The sequence below is a fragment of the Anopheles merus genome, chromosome 3L, assembly GCF_017562075.2.
Source record: "Anopheles merus strain MAF chromosome 3L, AmerM5.1, whole genome shotgun sequence".
Lineage (NCBI taxonomy): Eukaryota > Metazoa > Arthropoda > Insecta > Diptera > Culicidae > Anopheles > Anopheles merus.
In genome coordinates this window covers 27,511,549-27,536,201 of record NC_054085.1, presented here as the reverse complement: position 1 = coordinate 27,536,201, position 24,653 = coordinate 27,511,549, and the positions used below count along the sequence as shown (strand labels likewise).

The 24,653-nt window shown below is 42.5% G+C and overlaps 1 protein-coding gene across 12 annotated transcripts in view; it reads right to left on the bottom strand.

Moving 5' to 3' along the window:
• Positions 1–22,039, bottom strand: part of LOC121600033 — an 84,988-nt gene extending 62,949 nt beyond the window's left edge. For 4 of the 12 annotated variants that reach the window (XR_006005770.1, XM_041928303.1, XM_041928298.1 and 1 more), the window contains exons 1-3: positions 21,833–22,039; positions 21,162–21,259; positions 20,555–20,618 (exon numbers count right to left, since the gene is read on the bottom strand). Coding sequence is in view for 5 of the 12 variants with exons in the window: in XM_041928303.1 (XP_041784237.1) it covers positions 20,555–20,618; positions 21,162–21,259; positions 21,833–21,975 (305 nt within the window). In the remaining 7 variants the exon portion in view is untranslated. Of the gene's footprint in view, positions 1–8,045; positions 8,228–10,908; positions 11,266–20,550; positions 20,619–20,727; positions 21,115–21,161; positions 21,648–21,832 lie in introns of those variants that run through there. The other 8 variants (XR_006005774.1, XR_006005775.1, XR_006005776.1 and 5 more) reach the window with 8 other exon arrangements.
• Between the last annotated feature and the right edge of the window lie 2,614 nt (positions 22,040–24,653).

Sequence of the window (24,653 nt, the reverse complement as noted above, 5' to 3'; positions counted from 1 at the left end):
TACTGCACTGCGTGTGCAGTATATGATCAACCGCCGTGGCCCACCGCACCGTGCTGATGCTGATGATGACGAGAATGATGGTTTCCTTTCATAAATTTCCAAAAATATTTACGCACACATTTTGGAGGCGAGTACCGCGAAGAACGGAAACGAGGGCGGGGTGTGTGTGTGTGTGTGTGTTCGGCGGAGCGAAAGGATCTATAAATATTTCAAGTCACTTGATGCATTTTCGGTTCGCTGGCTGCACACCATGTGAGACGGATTTATGTTTTGCCGGTGGTGCATGGAAATATGGCCACGGCGAGACACACGGGGTTCCCTTTCATTATTGCTTGTTTGTCGAGTGGTGTTGTGTTGTACCACCTAGTATCTTTCTTTCCCCCTCAAAATCCCCTGCATCCCCTTGTGCATCGCACTCATTGTCTCCCGTTTGGTGGTGCTGCTGTTGTAATGCTCTTTTTCGTTTGCTGTGCACATCGGAGTGGCCCTTTTTTGTGCATTTTTATGAATTTCCTCCGTATGGGGTTGGTTTTTTTCAGATTCCTGCTCAACGGGATGAATTCTATAACGCCAGTTTTTTCTGTGTCCGTTTGTTTGCGGGCAGATTTTGGTCTGTGAAGTGCAGTTTTCGTTTCATGTTTTGCCTATTTTTCATTCTGTTTATATTCAAAGCGGGAGAGCAGTGGGAAGAGAAAGAAAGTACGACAAAAAAAGCGCAAACAACAAAACCCAACATCCTTACTCTATCACCCCATTACCTACTGGATGGAAACGGGAGTAAACAACACACACCGGGCCGGGCCGGGGCGTACGCGTGAGACAACAAGAAGCAGATGCATTCCGCGTACACATCCAGGGCCGAAAGCCGGATCGCGGAGCGTAAAGATATTAATTTAAATGAAGCCCTACGGCCGCCATACGCTTTGACTCGAATGGCCGTTTTGCGGTGATTTTGTTTTGTATGATTTTGTTTTTCTCATTTTTCGGCACAAGCCGTTCACCCGTTGTACGCACATCCGTTAAAATTTATTTTATTTCCACTGTTTCTTTTTTGGACTGTCATTACCAGACTCTGCCAGCACGATCCGGGTACGATGATCGTTAACGGTGATCGAGCAGGGTCGAGCACGGGGTATAATAAAACCGTTTTACTTTACGCCGGCCCGAATCCCCGGACTATTTATGCAAACGTGCGTGTACGGCACAGGAAATTGTTGCATTTAAATTTAATAATTACGCGCGCGCGGTGTGTGTATCGTGCTTTCTTTTCTCTCTTTTGCTTCCCTTTTGGGGAGCCTTTTTTTGGTAGTGGAAATAGCGTGACGGTTTACGCGGAGAACATTAGAACAGATAATTTATAGGAAGACAAATTGATAGCGTTCTAAAGAACAGTTGGTAAGGGTTTACATGATTAAGTTAGTATGAATTAAGCGATATTTAAATACATACAATTAAAAGTTATGATAGGCTCAAGGTGTAAAGACATTTTGAAGGAAATGTTCAATCCACTCCAGGAAATGTTCAGAGATATCAAAGAAGTTCACAGTAAGCAGTAAGTTTTGATCCTAAGTGATGGTTAAAGCCAAGATGAGAACCATTGATTGTTGGAGATCGATTTCGTCATATTTACCCTTTCAAACTAGAACTTAAAAAACTATCTTCCAGTAACAGCTCAAGCAAAATAAAAAAAAGCTCGGAGAGGACTCGGATCCTACTTTGAAAATTATGGAACCGACTCCGGATGATATTGTAGATTCGACCGTCGTCCGGAGTCGGAGTCAGAGTTAGAGTCAACCGGAGTCGAAGTTGTCTGGGGTCTAAGTCGTCAGAATCGGAGTTATCCGGAATCATCTTGAGTTTGAGTCGTCCAGAATTGGAATCGGTGTCGTCCGGAGTCAGAATCAACCGGAGTCCATGGGAGTTGGAGTCGAAGGGAGTCGACGGGAATCAGAGTCGGCTGGGATCGGTCAATATCCTTTACCGGCCATGATAAGACAATTTAATACGTTTTCGAGGTATTTTGATTTCAACACGAGTCTCAACTCATATAAACAAAGTCTTACAAGTATGTATCAGGTATGTACTAAGTTTTCAAAGCTGCTCGTTAAGCCGGGTGGACGAATATTGATAAAAAAATAATAATAACAATATTATCGAAGTCGTTGCAAGGACTCTATTGCAAACCATTGGTATCATACCAAAGCGTCTGCCTTTGAAACAAAGGCAACAATTCCTAAGAAGAATTGTCCATGGTCATTCATTATCTTTTCAAAATTTGTGCCAAAAATAAAGAGAATTTAAAATATTGAAAAGGAAAAAAACACAATTTTCTGACCAAAAATGAAAAATCAAAAGTTTATTAAGATTTCAAACCAACAATGCCCCATACATATGTTTGCCATAATATTAACAAAAACCAAAACGAGGAAATAAAAGTTAACCGTTCCTATTCACAGTCGTTCATTCTTTTAATAGCGCTTATCCACATCCGGATCGTAACTTCTGATTGTAACGATAATTGCTAAACTGCTGATTGGAAAGAAGGTTTCCTCTTTCCTATTTCGCTTCAGCTAATTTCACACACCAAGTACAAACAGCTGGATCAACATTTGAATAGAGCGCTACCGAAGAGACCAACCCCGGATAAACCATTAAAGGATGGATTTCCCTAGCTCCTATGTAAACTATTTACGTGCGCCTTTGTTCGCTTAAAAGGACGATTAGCACCCGGGTCGGGGTAGGCCTCTGAAAAACCTGAGATTGAATCCGTCAAGAAAAAAGCACATAAATTTGTATCCTTGTACCGTTTTCATTTCTAACCTCAACGAACAAAACACCACAAAAGTAATGCACACATACACATAAAGTATCGCACAACAATGCGACCACGTTGACAGGCCAGAAGCTCTAAATATTCGTGCAAATAAATTGCACTTCTCTGACCTTGCATGCTTTCCCTGCTGCTGCGGTTCATGCCACTCAAACCCCGGAGAGGACACGGTTCACCGGGTTCCGTAAGGACGGGTGTGCCGCTCACTCTCGAAAGGCCATTCACCGGTTCGCTTTCATCTAATTGTGCTCATAAAGCGGGATTCTTTTGCGTCTTCTGGAACCTGCAAGGACTCTGCGTATTCCAGGTGCGCCACAACCCTCGGGGACGGAGCAGCAGAGCAGAGCAGAATAGAAAAAAAAGAAAGTACCCCTACCACCAAGGAACATATCGGCGATATTCGCAATTGTTGTGGTGTTTGGGTTTTATCTTCGCAACGAGCGACAAATTACACCTGAAGGTAAATTTATGTCCCCTTTGACAAAACGCATACGGAACACACTCGGGTGCGGAGGCACCGGCATATGATCCTCTTATTGTGCTCGCACTACTTCGGGGCAGGTCTTTGTGATACCCTCCCGGATTGCTGATGCTATGAGCGGCAAGAATGGGAACATCAGAAGAAAGGTCGTTCCTTGCTGTTCACTGCAGACACTGAGAAAGAGAAACAAACACGGTACTACAGCTCAAGAAGGAGGGCATCCTTGGTCGAGTACCGATTCCTTGCGGTGCCTTCTTATTTGTGCGTTTGCTCTTGAAAAATACACAGGAAAAAAGTCTTCACTTCTTTCCCTCTATTGTCTGCCTGTACCATATCGCTAGAGTGCGGATTGTCAAGATAAAACAAAGACCTATATCTCTCCCCATTCTCCCTTACCCATTGTGGATTGTGAATATGCTTGCGTCCCGGGCAGGAGAGAAAAGCGCATAGATAACTACGGCAAACATGGCACGATTAACCTTCCAATCGCATCCTATTCCAACGCTCCCCCGGAGGCACTTTGCTGAACATGTGAGCCTGTAACGAGCCGGTAAACGAGCGTCGTATATTATCCATTGCTGTTCCCAGAATTCCTGGAGGCACCAGATACAACAACAATAACGGGCATAAAAAAAAGAAAGAAGCAGTACGTTCGTTAAGACAGTGTCGAATCAATCCAATAGCCATCCTTCAGTGCCCGGAAGCTGATCTGATCGATTCTATCTATTCTCCCCCTCCAATCACACAGGGAGCACTACACACTCATCGTTGTCCCATCCTCTCCAACAGGGCTCGTGCATCCAGACACGATAACGATGATGAAGAGCCCGGAGTTCCCTCAAGGGACGATGGTTCCTTCCAGCAAACTTTTCCGTTTTTCGATTTTATTGGTATGTTTTTGTTTTGGTCTTTTCCAGCAGAGTGCTTCCCCCCTCCCATCGGGCGATTTTGCCTTCTGTGCGTGTGCAATGCCCCAGACTTCCCCGGTTCGTCGAACGAACGAACGATCAATTTGGTACCGCCGATAGCGGTAATGTTTTTTGTTTTCGCTTCCCTATCTATCCTTATAAGATAAAACTTTATCCGTACATAAAAGTGTGAACCTTCCCCAGCGGGCACTGCACGAGTTGTGGGGAAGCTGTGAATTGCTTGTAATTGTTCCACCGAGCCATAGAGTGCTCGTCTTACCAGTGGGGGTGTTGGAATGTTGTGTCAGTATGTATGCAAGACAGCTTAAACCCATCTACGTCATCGTGAAAAGATATGCATATTTGATTAAAGGCATAAAAGTCCTTAATATGATCAAATATATCATTTAATTGAAATAGTTTTCAAATTATACGATTATACTTCTTTAAAAAAGTATTGAAATTGTAACAACAACAAAATAAGATAAAGATTGAAGGTTTATAATAAATAACAATTCTTATACAGGCTTAATTTAAATTAATGGTTTGGAGTCGTTGGAGTCGTTGAAATTATACACCGCTACAAAAGGTTTGTGAAAAAGTGACTAGTAATGGACTTGAAACAGTTAGTACTCGTTGCTGTAGAGCCTTTGGTAATAGTGAGAAGTAAAGTAGGCAAAAATCCGTAATCGACCCCGATCATTTTGGAACCAACTCCGGCAGTTAAGTCCAGCCACCATTATCCGGAGTCGTTCGTAATCGTCCGGAATTGCCCAGAGTCGTTTGGAGTCATCTGGAATCGTCCGGAGTCGTCAGGAGTCGTTCGAAGTTGCCAGGAGTCGGCTGGAGTCGTTGGTAGTTAGAGTCATCTGGAGTCGTTAAGAATCTTTCGGAGATGTTCGGAGTCTTCCGGAGTCATCTTGAGTCGTATCGGTTGGGGTCGGAGTCTTCGAAACAAATGCCTGTATACGAATTACACGAGCAGAGTGAAAGACAAAAAAAGATAACAAACACATTTAACTGGACGGCTTCTGTTGCCAACTCGAATTCCTGTTGACTCTCACCGACTCTAGGCGACTCCGAATGACTCCAACTCCGGCCGATTCTGGGCGACTCCGACTCCGAAAAAACTCCGGGCGACTCCGGACGACTCTGAATGACCTCAACTCCGGACGACTCCGAACGACCTTGACTCCAAACCACTCCGGACGAATACGACACCGCGCGGAACAAGTGGTTCGGATTTTTCCGGAGTCAAAATTGGAATAACAATAGTCGGAGTCGGATCGGAGTTGCGGGTGAGCTGCAAAGAGCACATTACTACTCTGCAGGTAATTTCTTTTGGAAATGTTGAATGCCATCGAGTCGAAATGCTATCGAATAGTTTCATTTTGGAGCATTTCAACCGTAATCAGACACAAAACCTAAATATGTAAATGGTCAATGCAGATAGAAGACAAGAATGGAGAAATGTATCTAACAATGTTCCATTAATAAAAAAATCAGAATATTTTCAAAACATGATCTGATCTGTTGCTTGCCGTTGGATATCCTTAAATAATAATTCACATCATATCTTAAAACCGTGTAAAATATATAATTTTTTCTAGTATATTTCATATGGCATCAAAAATGTGTCCTTTAACTGCTTCGAACGGATTCAGCAAGTGTCAAAGCTTATTCTTCCTCTCTGATCCTTCCTTGATCCTCCTCAGTCTAGCCAACGCAAACCACTCGCTCGGAGCGAACTCCACTCGAAGCGACAATAAACTCCCAATCCCTCCTGGGCGGCTCAGGTGGTCACAAGGGAAGATAAATCAAATAACTTTATTATTTGTTCCCATTTGACAGTTCATTATTGTCCCCTTGGCTGAAGTTTTGGAGGAAGGTTCCTTTCTGCAAACAGCCAACTCACCGACACACAAAAACTGACTCACTCTAACGGTGCAGCAGCAGCAGCACGAGCAGCAACTTCTTCACTTGCTCACCCGCAGCTCGATAAGAGAGCAAATGAATTTTCACAGTGTGAAACTTTTACTCCAAACTCCGAAGCGAACATAGCGAACACAAGTAACACTGTTTCACCCAGTGGCCGCCGTGCGCGGGCACACCGAAGCTTTGGCAAAACTAGTGCAAGTGCATCTGTTTCCTGTCTGCTTTTTTCCTGGGAGGTCGTGCAAAAACCCGTGCCGTGTGTTCACCTTTTTCTCCTGTCACAACCTAAAAAAAAAAGGATACGAATATCACACCGAACCAAAGCCGTGGGGAGTTTGAAGAAACGAAAAAAAAAAACAATGCTGCAAATTCTGTGCTGATGTGTTTCACGGCAAAACAATCAAAGCGGCAGCGCGACGGGTGAGGCAGAAACGGATGTGCTCGCGGTCAAACTGGCCCCCGAAAGTCCGGGACTCATTTTCATGAACCAGTGGCACTGGAAACTAAGGGGGACGAAAAAACGGGGAGTTAGGGTGAGAACCCAAAAATCAAACCCCGGATACGGCGCAAAAACCTATCCAGGCGCTAGTAAAAAGTTTCACCATATTTTATGCTACTCCCCTATGGTGTTTAAGCATTTTTGCAGATTGTTATCTGTGTGTATGTGTGAGTTTGAGGCTGGCAGAGCATATGTTTCCACCCGGTGTGTATTTCGGTATTTGGCACCGAAAAGCAAGCACCAAACCCCTTGGTGGGGAGAAAGAGCGCTAAAGCACACGCTAAATTTACGTCCGAAACCAGCTCCCCACTGCCGCCGTCCAGGAGCTTCAGGGTGCAGCTTTTGTTCGGTTGACATGGGAGGGAAAAATTTAATTTACTTTTAATAAACATGCTTAAAAAGTTCATAAAACAAAAGCACGGCGGCAGGCACACGCTCGGTAGAATATATCCTTTTTTTCTCTCTCTCTCCAAAACTCCTGCACACGAACCAGCCCGACAATGCATTGGGACAAGTTGCACAACTAGCGTGTCAGCTGTTTGAACGAATTTGTACTGCGCGAAAGTTTTGCTGGGAGATATCACAACGCCGGTAAAAAGCACTGCAGAGCGCTGGAAAAAAGCTACGCGAGAGCTGCTCGGGAAAAGCAGCTAGGAAAACAACGAACTGTGAACAGCCAAACTGGAAAAAACTTTCCATTTTACTGGCTCTGCCACCGCCGCCTCGTGGGTTTTGTTGCTGCCTTTTTGGCGTGAATGGAGTTAGAACAACTTACCGCAGCAGCACACGGGAGAACTACGCTGGAACAAATGTTTCCTTTCCGATGGAAACGATTGGAGCAGTTGGAGTTATCAAACAGCCGCGTGAAGCGTTTTTGTTCGCTTCGATGCTTTATAATTATTTTTTGTTTGTCCATTTTACAGCTATATGTTTGAACGATGCAATGCAGCTCATTTTTGTCGTTTTCGTGCGCGTTTGAAATTTAAAACATGCTAACTCCACACGTTACGTTCCTCCAGGAATTAAAACCATATCATCTAGATCAAATTGATGTTTTATTAAATACATGTTTCGATGCAACAAAAAAAAAAAGAAAATATTAAAAAATCAATGAATAATCAATTTATGCTTTGGCACGAACATTGAATGCTGAATCAAAACAATAAAATGTTCAGAAATTGAACTAAATAGTTTATGCGATGTCATCTAACTCAATTCACTAGTCAATTTTAAATTCATTTACAAAGCGATGCATTCGGCTATCCTAAATTATCCTATCCTGACAACTAAATGAACACTTGAAGATTCCACAAATTATAGTGGAGCGCTATTTATCTAGTAACATCTGGACTTGATCTAAAACAACAAGGATAAACTAAACTAAAAGGCACAAATTGTTTCTATGTTGGACTAATCGATGTTTTTTTCAAGGCTGCTTTGCACGTTTTTATATCAATATGAGGTCTGTATACTGTATACTACTGCTACTGTGCTCAAGAATAAATCTGAATTGTTAAAGTGAATGGTTTATGTTTTTATCTAGATATCATTATCTGAAAGCGATCTTTTCCAACCTGTAAAAGTCAATAAAAGGATCTAGATTCTCAACTGTTTAACATGTTTGAATATTATATGGTTGAAAGAGGCTTTGGACTGCTACTAACGATCCGTTATTTAGTATCAGAATATGGAAAAAATGGGTCTCGCATGTAAGACACTTATTCTTAGGCACAACAACCGCTGCCGGTCAAGGCCTGCCTGAACCCTGGTGAGAAGTGGGCTTGGCTTTAAGTGACCTATTGATTACCCATAGCAGAATGGTCGGTCCTACGTATGGGGGCACGGTCTATTCGGGGCTTGAACCCATGACGGGCATGTTGTTAAGTCGTACGAGTTGACGGCTGTACCACCAGACTGGCCCTATGTAAGACACTACGTAAAGAAAAAAAGTCCTTGGGAAAACTATGACAAAATTTAACTACAAAGTCGTTAAAACTTTAGTGATTTTGAATGTATTTAATTAGCAGGCATGTCATAAGGTTCGCAATTTTGTTTCTTAGGAACGCTCGTATCACCTTAAAAACTTTTGATATTGATGTAAGGATCTTTATTAAACCTATAGAAAAACAAATGATGACGAGGCTGATATCATATGATATGATATCACTAAGATTAGGTAATCTTAATGATTAACAGTTCAATTAATTTTTTAATTTAATATCCTAGAAATGATTATTTAATTTGTTTTACAGTCACTTTAGTTTCTTACAAGAAATTAACTCCATCAGAAACTTCAAGTTAAAAAAAACTCAACGAAAGCACGCCTGAAGACGTTTGATTAACGATGACACATTTCAGGGCGCAGACAGGCATCGATGAATAAAACATACCCGCGCGCAGTAACAAACAGTAACAAAATCACTCCGCGAAATGAAATAGAAGCTAAAACCATCATCATAAAATCACAATTCCACTGTCCCGTTTTCTTGTAACGTAACATGTATTGAAACGCAATTGAAACAATGTCCCATCGGCAAAATACCGATGAAAACAAAAAACCCCAACACCCTACGTTTCCTTCTCATCTCTAATTGAAAATTAGCCCCTTGCCCATCCATTTCCCAATCGGTTGCAGAACGGCGAACGGCAATCAAAAAAAGGCTCCACAGTGGAGAGCGTTCGGAGTGATTCACCTCTCCGCTCTGTACGCTGCACCAGCTGTCATTTAACTTTTGCCACAAATGGGCGTCGAGCACTATTTTCTTTCCGCGCCCGCGCACAGTCATTTTAACCGTGTCTGTCTGTTAATTCAATAATGCAGCAAGCTCCCCATCGCTGTACAGTGTCTGTGCCCGTACCGTTAATTTAACGATGCCCCAAGGTTCGATCAGTACCACGGCATTCGTGTGCGTCGTCATAAAATCACAGTAACAACCCGTCCGTTCTTCGGGATCGGGAAAATCACCACCCAGCGTCATACACACGCGCTCCGCCCGGTGCTTGCAACAATGTAGCTATCAGCACTGTTGTGCTGCAGCTTAAATAAATTACATCAAAATTTTAGATCAAAACTACCGCAGCCGCCACCCGACCAGCCAGCTGCCAGCGCCGGTCGTTTATGGGCACGAAATCGTAAGTGGTTGTCCACTTGTCGTCCGGTGCCACTGGCCGCTCGGTGGCCCGCGCACCGAGGAGCCGCACTTTTGAATTGCTGATTCGGTCATGAATTTACTTCCAATCCGTACATTCTTCATATTCCCTGTCCGACGTTGTGATTCACAACCGCAACAGCAGCGGCACTGGTGGTGGCAGTGGTTGGGAAAAGGGCTTCAGAACCGAAACAACCAACACCAACCGGGAGCCACGCAAGAAAGACAACTGTGTGCACCCCATCAACCGATTGGTGGCGCTATTTGTAATTTAAATTTCCGCACGACGACCTCTTTTACAACATTGTGTCAAAGTTGGGTACGCTTAGAGGGTGCGTTTTTTGGTGTGTGCGATTCGCTACTAGCGAAACTGTTCCGCAGGACACGCGGATAGGATATCGGAGGGTATAAATGTGCGATGATGCCAACTGCGTACTGGATGGAGGGATTCAATAAATCATACAATGTAAGAACTGGATACAAACAAAAAGGGTCATTGATGTGTATGTATTTATGATAGGTACAAGCCATCATTGTTTGGGTACAATGTATATGCCAATGGACGAACGCACTATTAGGGAGTGGATAATGATTATGAAATAATTGTGCAAAATTGTTCTATTAGGTATTCCAGCATTCATTGCTAAAATTGCTTTTAGACAATGGTTTGGATCGGGGAAATTTAAAAGGGAATTTAATTTCAATTACCACGCATAAGATGACAACCACACAAAATCAGTTGCTTCCGCAAGATCAAAAACTTCCAACAGATGATTGCATTTAAAAATTAATCAAATATAACCAGAATTGTCCGACATCAAATTTGTTTTGCTCCATAAAAATGATTTCACATACGTCTGTAGAGTCTAGCGAAAAGGCTTTTGTCTCGAGTCCACACTAGATACTTATTTTTTATACTATTTTTCTCGCATTCTAAAACATTCTAAATGATAAAGACAAGCTTAATACATTGTTAAAAATTTAAATAATATAGCGCATACATGATTTTACGTGGAATTTTTATTTTATTTAATTGAGATGAAGAGATAGTTTAAATATTTTTTTTTATTTATTTTGCCATTCACACTTTATGATATTTTTTTGTGTGTGCCGCACTAAGTATTGACAGTTTAGCATTTTTTTAATCGTTCGAATCGTTCGAGACCATTACGCACTTTCCTACAATTGCTTGAATTTGGTAGAAAAATATTAGTTAGCATTTCGTATGTTTATACATTGGAAATGTCATGATTTGAAAACATTGGTTTGCCCATTCAGCAGTGTGAATGAAGAGTGTCAACGAAGAAAGAATAATTTGAATCGATGAATAGAGACTAAGTTTTTACTAAATAGACATAATTTTTGGAATCCTCCGCGTGGATCTTAGAAAGATCTTCGAAACAGTAAAACGAACAACTGGAAATACTGTTAAAACATCACCAAGGCAATATTGTTTTATTTAGCTGAAATAAAAATAAAATTTAAGATTATTGATAGTTTTCTGATGATACATAAAACAATAACAAAAAAATCAGTTTTGGTAAAGGATCGAGCTGATTCGAAAAATTGAAATAAATTGTAAAGAAAATCAAAAAATTACATCGCAGGTTTGCCTGTCGTCTACTTTTGTGAAGAATTAGAATGCATTTTTCAGTGCAAATTCACTCCAACAGTATAAACAGACATTATATACGATACATCGTCGAAAAAGGAATATCAATAACACCTTATTCGCTTGATGGGAATTCAAACAGACAGTTGTGTGTGTGTGTTTTTTTTTGTGATAGAAATAATGCAACAAGCATCCAAACCCGCCACGCCACCTCGCCACCGCGCCATCATAATTGATGATGAACGATTTTAACAATCATATGCAAACACAATGCAGACACAGTTGCAGCAAACCGGCACCAGCCGCCATGCAGCAACCCGCATCACTAGCGTTAAAATAACTGACCACTGAACCGCAACAGGGTGGCCGGCGAAACCCACATCGCCCACCAGCCACCGGGGTTCGTTTCCGCCAGAAGAAATCAAATCATCTCAATGTCAACAGTTTAAGCTGCTTAACCTTGCATGAAATGTAGCGACCATTACGTAAATAAACACTGCCTTTGCGCCAGCGTCCAGTGTCTGCGCCGCTCGCAAAAGGGAAATTCTTGTCCAACATCGCCTTGTCCGCCGCTCTCCGGGCGGGGTGAATTTTGCACCACATTCCTCCCCGGCAGCAGACAATTGGTTTTCCTCCGTGGGTGAGAAATTTTCCCACAGCTCATCACCGGCAGCAGCGATGCGGCCGCTTGCCCTTAGCGCTGCACACGCTGCGCGTGTTAAATCGATGGGAAAAGAGCTATTCGTTCTAGCGTGCTGTTTTATTTTTTGTGTGTGTGCTACTTTATTTGCTCCTATCACACGATGTGTTCCTCTTCGGAGCGGAGTAGCGGAGGCTTGCACATTCGATAATGGGCAGCCGTTTCCCGCGGGCACCCATTTAAGGGGTTATTCTTTTCTTTTTTTGTTTTGGGTTTTGTTTTGCAACTTGCAACTGCAACATGGTAGCAGCGACGTAGCAGCAGCAGCAGCAAGCCAACCTGACCTGATCTTTTATGCGACTTTAATTATAGAACGATTAGCTGCTTACTATTGGCGCTTCATTCTCTCGTTGCCACCATTGTGTAATGATGCACTTCACGTACACCGGTGTTTTCATGCGTGGAGTGTGGTTGAACTGATTATGGAGGTCGTAACGATGTTTTTTTTCTACTCTACGTGTCGCTGTTCCATCACTCCAAATAATCAAAAAAGGTTAAATGCTTATGGAACAAATTAATTGAGTCTCAAATATTGTATGTCAAACAAAATCAAATAATTTAAATTTTACTGCAAAAGGAATATCCCAAATTTACTCAATCCTCATACAGTCATACAAAGATTGATCTCCTAAATTAAACTGCAAACTCAAACTCCAAAAGGCCATTATTTTGGCTGGGAAAAAATCTCCCTCGAAATTAATGTACATTTTTCATCAACTCGAACAACGCACATAAATCCATCCAATTACGAGCCGAAATCACTTTTCTTATCAAAATAACTCCTCCAAAACAGCTTCCAATAGATCGATGGGTGATAGGAAACTTTCCACCGGAAGCAAAATGCGACGAGAACGACCGAAATAGAGAACTCACTCCCAACCATCAATCCAATAAAGTGTGATTAAGAAACTGAAACTCATCTTCGCGTAAGATATATTCTTTGTATCGGGAAGGACCGATGACGATGAATTCATCGCACATTCACAGCAAACAAACCAAAAAACATCGTACCAAAATGGTAATGCTGGGTGTGTGCAAGTGGAAACTTATCTGCTCTCAATCAGGGGGGGGGACTAGAAAAGACAAAATAAATTACACTTTGAACGATTTTCCACCACCACCATCGCATCAAATCATCAGCAGTTAATCCTCGTTGAAAGTGAACAATCGCTCGAAACTGCAACACAAACGGCCTACTCCAGCGCTCCAACTCCAACTCAACTACTCAAGTAATCGTGGCGAGTTGCGGAAAATCGGTCGCAATTTCCACATCAGAAAGGAGGAGAAAAAAAATGAACTGACCGAAAAAGGAAAAAAAAAACAATACACAGAATAGATCCTTTCGGAGAAGGAGACAGTTTGTGAATTAACTTGTTTCTTCCTAGCTATAGCTCCTCCGTGGTTTCGATGGCCTTTCTAGCAACGGGCCCCTTCATCAACGCGGAACGAAGAAAGTGGAGATGATTTAAATTTTAATCAAATTTCCTATTTTTTCCTCCGGAAGCACGTTATGTTTCTTTTTCCAAGAGGTATTCCTATCTTTACGCTGAGTTTGTTTTTTCTACTTTCTTTCCTCTACCTACTCAGTTAGCACCTTCACTTCATGCAACGATTTCGGTAAACGATCTGAAATCCATTTTTACAACACCAGGCAGGCAAAACAAGGATGGAGATGGAAACTCAGCGCGACCGTGGCAGTGCGGTACGAAGATTTCCCAGTAGGATGCTGGCAGACGAAGCTGGGCTGTAAGAGAAATTGCAAAAACAGGCTGAACCTATTCCTGAATTTCGCCCCAACCATAGAGCGCACTTCTTTGTTCCTCTAGGATGGTTTATGACACGTGTTTGTACTTGTTCCTTGTGTTCGTGTTTTTCCTGGCTCTGAAAATGAAGGCTTCCCTTTGTTTGGTGGATGGATTTCTCGCCACAGTCTCGGTGGTTTAATCCTGGCTAAAGCTAAATCATAATTTTCATTATGCCTGCTCAAAATGGTTTTGTGGCAATTGGACTATTTGGATCGCCTCTCTAGGGGGAAAGCTAGCGGACCCAGCAAACCAGTGTCACGCAGCCCATCACCCCTAAAAGTGTTAGCAAATATTATTACACAAACGAGACCTAATGAAGATACGCTGAGGAAAAACACTGTCTACCGCCCTGTAAGAAGGAGCCTAGCCTGCCCCTCCAAGAGAACCCAACTTAAAGGACAAGCTCATCGAACGTCATCCACGGCGGGGGATAACGAAACAAGAGGCATAAGAACAAAGCACCGGAAAAAAAAGTTTATCCATCCCTCCCATCACCATCTCAGTTCATCATCCCGTAATCGTTTCATGGCGCTGCGAGTTCCGGCCAGTACAGCGGAGGCCACTTCCCTCCTTCCGAGCGAAAGTTAATCTGACCAATTCCCCAGGAAGCTATAATTTGATTAAAACGTTTCGTAAATCCAAACGCGCCGGCGGAGGGACTTGCCCGCGAGCATCGGGGCAGATGCGAAGACGTTTCAACCGTGGTCATTCCGGTGCGCCTTACTTAGGAACGCGGGGTTTGGTAGTAGCTTCTGGGATATTTGCAGAATTTTCAATTCCGTTTACGACAGCGACGGTTTAGGTGTGGTTTTGGTGTTTATCTCGAAGCATGTGATGTTTGAGAGATGAGATGAAATTGGACTTTATGCAAACAGGTTTAGGCATGAAGGGAGAACGATTCTTTTTCAAAGGAAAGCATTAGAAATTGAGTCCACAATCATGAGTAATGTGAGTTTTTTTCATGTGCACTGAATATTGTTTTGTGTAGATTTCCAGTATTAAAGGTAGGATAACATATTGCTTAACTTTAATTGACTAAGAATGCAAAAAATCTAAAACCAAATCGTCGTGTAATTCCCGTAATTATGGGACTCTACGCAGATTGATTTAGCTCTAGTTTGGTCGCCTCCAACTTCGTACAATTCCGGCTCAAGATGACTACGACTCCGGACGATTCCGACTCTGGAAGACTGCGACTACGACTTCGGGTGATTCGGAACGACTCTGGATAATGCTTGTCGGGCGTACCTTTCAGAGTCGGATCGGAATCGACTCCAGATTTTGACCAATTTCAACCATCGTTACTTGTAATTTATAACTATAAAACGTGAATCGTTTCCCATTAGGATTGCATATCATAACTTTACACAGTACTGGCCATCAGTGCTGTCCAACACTGTCCAGAGTAAAACATACTCCATGTGAAAAAGAAAAACAATGCTACAATCAATATTCTCCAGAATCAAACCCACTTACGGCTATAAATCTTCATTCAAACCTTTTTTTACTTTTTCTGAAACTTTATTCAAATCCTTTCGCTTGCAATGATATAAATGTGAAGAAGCATTGATAAAAAATGTAATTAATCAAAAAGAAAAAGGAAACAACTTCAATATTCTCAAGTAACAACCCGGCAGGGAACTTTATAGCATTGTTATCTAATCCCATAGTTGATTTCGTCCTAATATATTGGCATTATTTGAAGGTCATGCATGGATAATTGATCAAAAAGGAACTTGAAGCAAATGTTCTATTGTAAAAAAAATATTTTATAGTTCACCTTCATCATTTCACCCTAAAGCGATATTTACAATGTCCAATCGAATTCATGAAGCATCTTAAAGACCTGTCATTCGATAGCTCCCTCTAATAACCCTGACGGAACAAAAAGCACGCCCAAGGTTACCTTTCTTCATTCGATTACAAGGAAACAAAAAATCCGTTGCAAAAATCAAACAAAAGAAAGCTAAACCTTTGCCACGCTTCATCGATACAGCAGAATTTGACGGATTTCGGACCCGAATCGGCGAGTGAAATTTAATCCACCATGACAGTCCGGTGCGTGCACACACCGCACCAGAATGGAACAATCGAGCTGGTGTGCCTCCAGCAAGAACAAACTTTCACTTGCGCGCAATATGCACCCGTCACCCTAATACTAATGCGCAGGTTGATGAAGGATCACTTTGGGCCCCGATCGAACATGCCAGCATCTTTGAAATCGAAATTGTAAATTGTAAGCAGCAGGTAGCACACACCACGGGCCCAGCAACCTGTGCCTGGTCGAACGAAACAATCAATTCGCATATGATCGATCGCCACCGTTTGCACTTGTACCCTTCGAGAAAGAGAGAATCGAAAAGGCTGCTTTTTGGTGCGATCTTTCTACGTTAAAGCAAAACGAGAAACACTGCACCTCTTGCACCCCAGCAACGGTAAAATGGGATTTCGGAGGTTCGGGAGCTTATCGGTAGCGCCCGATCGAGATTAAAAATCTTCATCGTTGGGTTGCCAAAAAATAAATAAAACAGACCAGAAGGAAATAAAAAAGGGACATCATTGGGAAGGATTCCATGCCAGCAATTATGAGGAGAAGAAAAGGAGCGAAGGCAAGAAAACATAAATTAAAGTTGTTTCGAACCATGCTCTTTCTTTTCCCATCCCGAAAAATCGGAGAATGGGTGAAACGGAAAGGTAACCTAAAGTAAAAAAAAAGGGAACCACCGTCATTCCCCCGGAGGAGCCACAAAACGATGGCACAGGTGTGAACAGGGACCTTTCTGAAACGACCTGTGAAGGGAGCTTCCTTTCTTTTCCACTATATTGTGATTTTTTTTCCTCTCTGCTTTTAATTTCCTCTATACGGGGGTCCATTGATTTGTGTTCTTGTTTTCTCATTCACACATACGAATTCAGAGGGAGGACGAATATGCTTTAAAAAATATACCCACTACACTATGGTACAACAAGAAAAGGAAAACAACAGTACAAGAAGGCACGAAGAAGGCCGTTTCAAGCCGTTTCAAAACCCCCGGGATGACGCTCAACACAAGGCGAACGGGCTTTTGGGCTTCCATCATAATCCGTACAAGATTTGATTTGATTTTTTTTCTTCTTTTCGTCCTTTGCTTGTTGTCTCCCCTTAATGTCCCTTCCATTCGCCCCTTTTGAGAGGTGCAAAGGCAAAGGCGATCACGGCACAAAACATCTTCAGGGACCCCTGAGATGCTCTTATTAAAGCAAGGACGAGCGCACGGAAAAACAAGTGACACAGGGCCGGTAGCGTGACATAGCGTGAAGGATTGTTTCCATTTCATTGGATTCCCATCCCATCCCACGGGCAGCACGGGGGTACGGAGCGCATACGGCACACAATGCAATGCCAGCCAGGCGTTTTGATGCCTTTTTTCTCCATCCAAATCCAACCTCCTTTGTTGCTACAACGGCCATCCATCCCGTTGTTCCAACGGCGACGAGAGGTTAGAGAGGACGCTTTATTCCGAGAAATAAATTTTCTCACATCACACTTACATTTTCGTACGGAACAAACAAAAAAAAACACGGATTGTCAGTTCTGGAACAGGAGATACATGAGCCGTAAGCGTTAGAGAAACGGGATTTCGCTCGGGAGCTCATAGGTCTTTGAGCATGCCTCTGCGTTGAGCGGGTGTCTTCGAATTCCCGAGGAAGATGCTACGGTGTCTCGCTCCAGGGAGGGACACTGGAGAGCAGAGGTAGGTTTTGTAAGGTTGATTTCATATTATTACTATAGCATTTTACTTCCCATGCTGGTGCCGGGTGTGTCCTCCCCGGTGGGGGATTTCTTCTTGGTTGCGAATTTTGTCCTAAGAATGAGGGTGTGTATTGTACTGCATTTCCGAACCATAAAAGCCGAAGGAGAATGGCAATGGACAATGTTTTTAACTGGAGCAGAACGAAGAGCACTGTTTGTTCTGCTGCTCTACAAAGTCCTGCAATGGCTAAAGATGCTTTTCACAATGTGGATATTGTATTGTGTTTCTCACCTTCGTCTTGGTCGCGTTGGATTTACAGCTTAGAGTATCCGGGAACAGAGAGGATCGGAATAGAAGGATCTTCCTATAATGGCATGAGATTATTACTCAGCTTCTATGTTTGGAGATCATAAGTATCTGGCAAATTCTGAATCTCGACATAATCAAAGAACTGCTTTCGAAATAAACTAAGAAGTTTGCCATTTGAGACATAATACCTTGAATTTTATGATGATTTCTACTTCAATTGAGACTAACAAAGATATTCAAAATCTTTTACGTATACTTTACAGATAATTCAATACCACCCTGTGTAGGCGTATCAATTACAGGGCCAGAGCTCGGACATCATATCAAAAACACTTGATGGATTATACCGAATAACCAATTACGTCTAGACATTCCCAGAGATGTTCGGCAACACCAAAAAGCTGAGCAATTTCCAGGATTTTGAAAACAATAAACCCAAAGCTATGCGATTCCAATGAGAAGATGCTAATATTAAGTCAATAAACTGAATATTCAATGTTCATTGTAAATAACAATTCTTCCGAAAAATGATTCCAACAATTAAATGTACTTTTTTGGAGAACCAACAAAACAGTTTAGTCAAGAACCTTTATTAAATATTTAATAAAACTCAAAACTTTTTTAATACCAACAAAATATTAACGATGTCCTGCTGGGCGATCTTATAGCAATCCTCGATATGATCTTGCACTATCCTCTTGGCCACATCATCGGCTCCTCAACATTACGTTTGAAGATTTTCTTAAACATTTCGGTAAAAACATCGAAAACTTATAAGGTAAAGGCCAGCATGGAATACGGATATGAGAGAATATTATACATCTCGGAATGACTTTGTCTGGTTAACACACATCAACTTATAGTGTTGATGTGTAAAAAGTGTCCCTCGCGCTGTTGTGTGACTCTTAATGTGCACTATTTATTTAAAGATTTAGATAATTTGTATGTACAAAGTCCGCTATAAAATGGCTTAGCTAGGCTAAGCAGATATAGGACCAATAGTAAGATTAAATAGTTCTCAGTGAACTGATAATGAAAAATGTAATCAGATTTAAAAATTCTTAAGAGATCATTCTTAATTTGAATAATTTGAAAGAGCATTTAAGCAAATAATGTGTTAAATCCTAAGAACCGAAGAAATTGTTCCTCTCAGCCACAAAAAGCAAGAAAATATACACACGAGATCAACGTACCGCATGGCATGGGGAAAGGGCAAAGAAAGGATTAGGCATGCACCGTTTCGTTACACTTATCATCATGTAATCGGTTGGAAAACACTTTGGTTTGTTTACGCTTCGGGACGGCAAACAAGTGTTACACCGATACGGGAGACTACTAGCACTCTCGAGTGTCGTCCACATGATGATTACACACCAACCACCACTACCACCACCACCACCAAACACACATAGACACACACGGGGTGCTCGAGCATCTCGAGTGCACCAGTGGACAACTTCCTTGGCCGCATCGAGGGAAAACTGATAAGCTTCAACTGGCTCCTCCACCAAGCAGCAAGAACATTATCCGGGGTAGATAGGTAGGTCAGGTTTTACCCCTTCCCTTGCCAAGGGACCCTTTCCACTGCCCAGAGATGGACTATTATGCAACAAGCAGGGACGGTAGGTAGGTAGGTAGAATTGTTTAATGCAACCAACGACCAGCAACGGGTCTGATAGCGCCACGGAGTAACGCCACTCGAGACAGTTCGCTCGACAAAACAATCGTCGCGCTTAAATGGGAAGCAAACAGCAAACAGGAGACAATGGATTTGCCCCGGCGGAGCAATAATATTTGCCCTTTTAAAAACGGGGCGAATTGTGTTCAACTCTCGGGGAACAGGTTTATCGGACCAGAGAAAACCGCTTCGGTTGGAGTTGAATGTGTTTACCATGGCATTAAACGTGCATAAAACCAGGGAGTAGAGAGTGGTTAACATGATAACGTCTTCCAATAAACAGCATTTCATTTGTCAAACAGATGTTGCAAAATTTCATAATACATCAATAATTGTTGTACAGCGGAAGCTTGTGAGCCTAATTCAACAATCGAGGGACTAACACGCCATTTAAAAAAAAAAGAAATACATCATCTACACGGTATATATCACGCTGTCGAAAGCTTAATTACAGCCTAGTCCCCTCGCTAGATGATTGATTCGTTGATTGATTGATACAACCGGCCATCTTTAGTCGACCTTTAGCCAAACAATTAGATAGTAATTATCGTAAAACGAGCTGATCCTGACTAGCCAGACCCTTACCCGTGGCGAAAGAAAAGGTACATTTTTGGGACCCTATTTGTCTACCAGGTTCGATTCCCTCACTCATCAAACATTAAACCCCTTACGAGTTGTTTGTTCCGATCGATCATCATATCGATCAGGTGTAATCTCTGGTTGAATTATGCGATAGGAACGAAGGGAACAGGTAGGTAGGTACATACGTCAACGGGTATAGGACTGATTTGTGCGATCGATTTGACACCACTCGAACCCTCAGCCAATGAGCAGCAGCACCAGTTGCCATTAGTTTGACATCGAGCTTGCTTTGGGTAAAGAAGGTCGTAACGGCGAAGGGAAAAAAAACTTACCTGAGCTTCCTGTTGAGCAAGGTGATTAGGCAAGCAGGTAGTTCTCCTTCAAACACCGTAAACACTTGAACGAAAGAAGCAACAACAAAAAAACAGATTGATTAAAAACTGTCATACTCTTGTAGACACAATAAGCAGAGTCTTATCGTCAGCGATCATTGCTTTCTTCCCACCTTCCTGAGGAAAAGTAACGCGTCGATGACAGAAACTCGTAGGAGTAACAACATTGTACCATTGCGCGATAATAAAGATGCATCTAATCAGCTCCGTAAACAAGCCTGCATGGCTCCATCAAAAGCACACACACACATACACACACACACACTCGCACAGTAAGTGGACAGGATTGATAAGATTCTAGGGCGACAACAAGCCACCTCAAACTGGAACAATCTGGACAAGGCCGTTAGGAGCCTTTGGCTGGATGGCAAAACAAGTCCACACCGGTTCGTTTGACGGTCGTGACAGGTGTCGTGAGGCAGGAAGAGAGGGCGAAATTTTACACCCAGCTGATAACAAAGACCATACTGTGGCGCCCTCCACCTACAAAGAGATGTTTTCTAAAGATAGAAATAGCGTTTTCTGCTCGAAATTACACTCTACTTACCGATCTGACAGCTCTCGACACCTGCCTTCCAGTGCGATATCACCAGCAAACTACGATGGTCTGCTTCCATCGCAAACAAGCCCTCCGTCGAAATCGTCCTACAAAGAAGAGTGTAGAAATAAAAGTATAATTAACTGCCCGATTTCAATCTGATTACGGTTTTACGCTGCGCACGAAATAAATCACGCGTTTGATTTATTTACACTCTTCCAACGCGGCAGTAAAAGAAAACCTCAAACAAAAACCACAGAGCTACGCCACTGCTCCCGTACAGAGATGTGGCAAAAGCGAGGCCTACTACTGCTACTACTGCTGCGCTGCTTTATGTGTCGGAAAATGGTCCTTAACAGGCACCGAAGCTGTCAAATCTTGCCACTGCTGTGTGTATTTTTTTTTTTTCGTTTTGAGCTTCCTACCCTGCAGGGGAGTTTCCAACAACCGCATTTTCTTATCTTGCACACTTCACTGGAACCGAAACGACGGCCATGTCGCCCTACTCCGTCTTGTAATGTGCTAATACACACATCAAAGCAGGCTCGGCAAAAAACAGGGAAGAACGCACTGCGACGCCCTGCGCGTTCTTCCCTGTAAGGTACCAACGGGCGAATCAATACATTCTATCCCTCTGCCAAACGCTGGGTTTGTTTCGGGGTCGGGAAATAAACACTTACTTTTCCGTAAGGACGAGATTGTGAAGTCCTCTCTTTGGGAGTGTGTGTGTTGTGCGGTTTCGTTCTTTGCGGTCTAGCACCAGTATACTGCTCTGGAGCAGTTTGCCGCCTACTGCGCGAACCATCAAGCTCTCTGACATCATCTTCACCCGGGCGAACGCGGTACGCTCCAACACCCGAAACGCTTTGATCCACTTCCAGCGTCTACCGTTCTTCCATTCCTTCCACATCGATGGGCTTTTGATTCTATTTTTTTGCAAGGCGCTCCCGATTTTTTTTGCCATCATCCCGATAAGAAAGCAATAGATCAAGTTTTAAACAGGAACGTGTACACACTACTGTTCGGCGTGTTCGCCGGATTGATCGATAAGCACTGAACGACCTTAGTAAGTCCCACGGTTCTTTACCCAGCCTCACGGCCACCCTTCTATCGATCGTTTGCTTTTAATCAAACCGAAAAATTTCGAACCAACTTCAGGGCAGTCAGAAAACTCTGACATCAACCACTCTACCAAGGAAGGACTTTTTAACTTCTTCTTTCTTCGATGGTTTTCGCACGCTCTTCCGATGCTCGATGGCCGAGCGACTCGCGAGCCAGCGATTTTGGCGGAGGTATTTTTAGTCCCGGGATTTTCTTTTTCTTTTGTAACAATTACTAGCTTGACGTGCATCATCCCACAGGATAAGGGTCTTTGCAATGTCTTGTGCTTGCGACGGCAAAGGTTTTTGGCATGTCATGTTGATTTATTAGGATTTTAATTGAAATTTGGGCCAAGCAAATTCCTCGGTCGGGTGGGAAGAAGGTGGTATGCTGTGGGAGATTTTTACTCCTGCGGTAAGGCTGGAACCTCGGTGGAAAGAAAGTTTTGGCTCACCTGGTGCACTGTTTGCTGGTAGAGTAGTATAAAATAAAAAAGTAAAACCCTAAGGCTGATTAGTTCTTAAAGTGATCGTATGTACTTCAAGGTTTTGCAAGTTGGTTAAAACACCATTGTAGTTTATGCCCTTGATTCGATCACTTCCAATCGAATGTTTACAGTGGATGAACAAAACGTAAAACGAAAGAAGATATTTCTAATGATAGGAATTACTAATCAATGATAGAAATATGTCAGATCATTGGTTGATAAAATATTTTTAAGATATTGGAACTCATGACATTGGTCAACCGAAAGTAATAAACAATAAAGGCGATAGACCCTTACGCGTTTGAAGTGTTATAAATAATTGATAGAAGTTTTCAAAAGATATATTCCTGTATGATGTTATTGGAATTACATCTGGACACAAAATTCCAGACAGTAACCTGAGGCGATAAAGTCTCCCGGGAAATTACCAACAACTGTTAAAAGATGCCCATTTTCACATTCGCTTCATTGCTTTCTCTTCCTGTAGGAATACTTCCTGTTGGAAACATTTCCGATCCCAATGTTCCTGTAATCTTTATTCTAAGTCCCCCGGTCCAAGGTAAATAAAAACCACTCCGCAATGTGTGGTGAAGTGGAACCAACATCAACACACGGGAAAAAAAACCCCGGGAACAAAGAATTAAGTCTTTTGCGGCATTCCCTGCCCAAATGCTCAGCTCCAGACTACGCCAAACCAGTGGAAAAATGTTTCAAAATTAAAAACCATAAATTTCAATAAATTTACAATAATCTGGTTCGCCCCTGGTTCCCTCGCTGTGGAAGGTTCCCATTTTTTTTTTTCGCTCCCTTTTCAACGGTTCACTTTCACTGCCACATTGGGGTGGAGATAGTGTTATTCCTTTGCCCCTGACGGAATGCGTACGCTTACAGGGCGGTTCCCGCATAAAACTCCAAACACCGGCACAATTCCCCAGCCCCATCCCGCTCCCGCTCAAAAACTGCGATATTTACATTCCGTTTACATAAATTTTATTCTGCCCTTCTGCCAACCGTCGCCGTGGATGGATGGGTTCGGGAATCGATACGGCATCATCGGAAGAACCCATCAAAAGCGGTTGTGTATGTGAATGAATGTCGTGGGCCTGGGCGCCCGCAATACGGGCCAGCTCCTCCGAGCGAGAATGCGGACAACTGAATGCGGCCCTAGCACCGGTATCAATGATGGTGCCGGCGGTTCCGGATCTTTTGGGGTGAGCGCAGAAGTTGAACTGGGCCCTGGTGAGTAGATTTTACGCCTGTACGGAGAAGTTGTCTGTTTGAATGATATTTTAATTTAATGTATGCGTCGTCGCCGTTGTTGTTGGTTCTGCGTTCGCTCCACTTTACCCGGTTGTGGTTTCGTCTTGTTCTAATCGACAACTACAACTATCTGCAGCGCGTTTTTAGTGTGTGGAATGATGCAGAGGTATTTTACCAGGCTAGGAAGCATGGTGGGATTGAAGAAAACCCTGAAGAAAGGATTTTAAATTCACAAACTTGCTACAAATTGAAAAGTATAACGCAAGCGCTGTTGTACATTAGTGATAGATGTTGGCACACTTTTTTGAAAATTTGTCTACATTACTTGCATAACTTTCGTCATTCTTAAGTTTTTTATATTTATTCGTTTTGTTTCAATTTGGAGTTCACTTTTCAATTCTACAATTTGATAAAAATTATGCAAGAATTGCTAATATAAATGAATGCCCATTAATCAATCAAACAATGGTGAAGAAAATCCAAAAGATTATTGAAATTTGAATATACTTTATAAATCGTTTGGAAGCACCGTTTTAATATCGCACTGAACATAGAAGAGAAATTGGAGGATTCAAGTAAGAAACAATCTCATCTCCAATGACTAATTGTGTGCTTCGGGCATAATTCTTGCTCGCTAGTCCCAGCACAGCGCG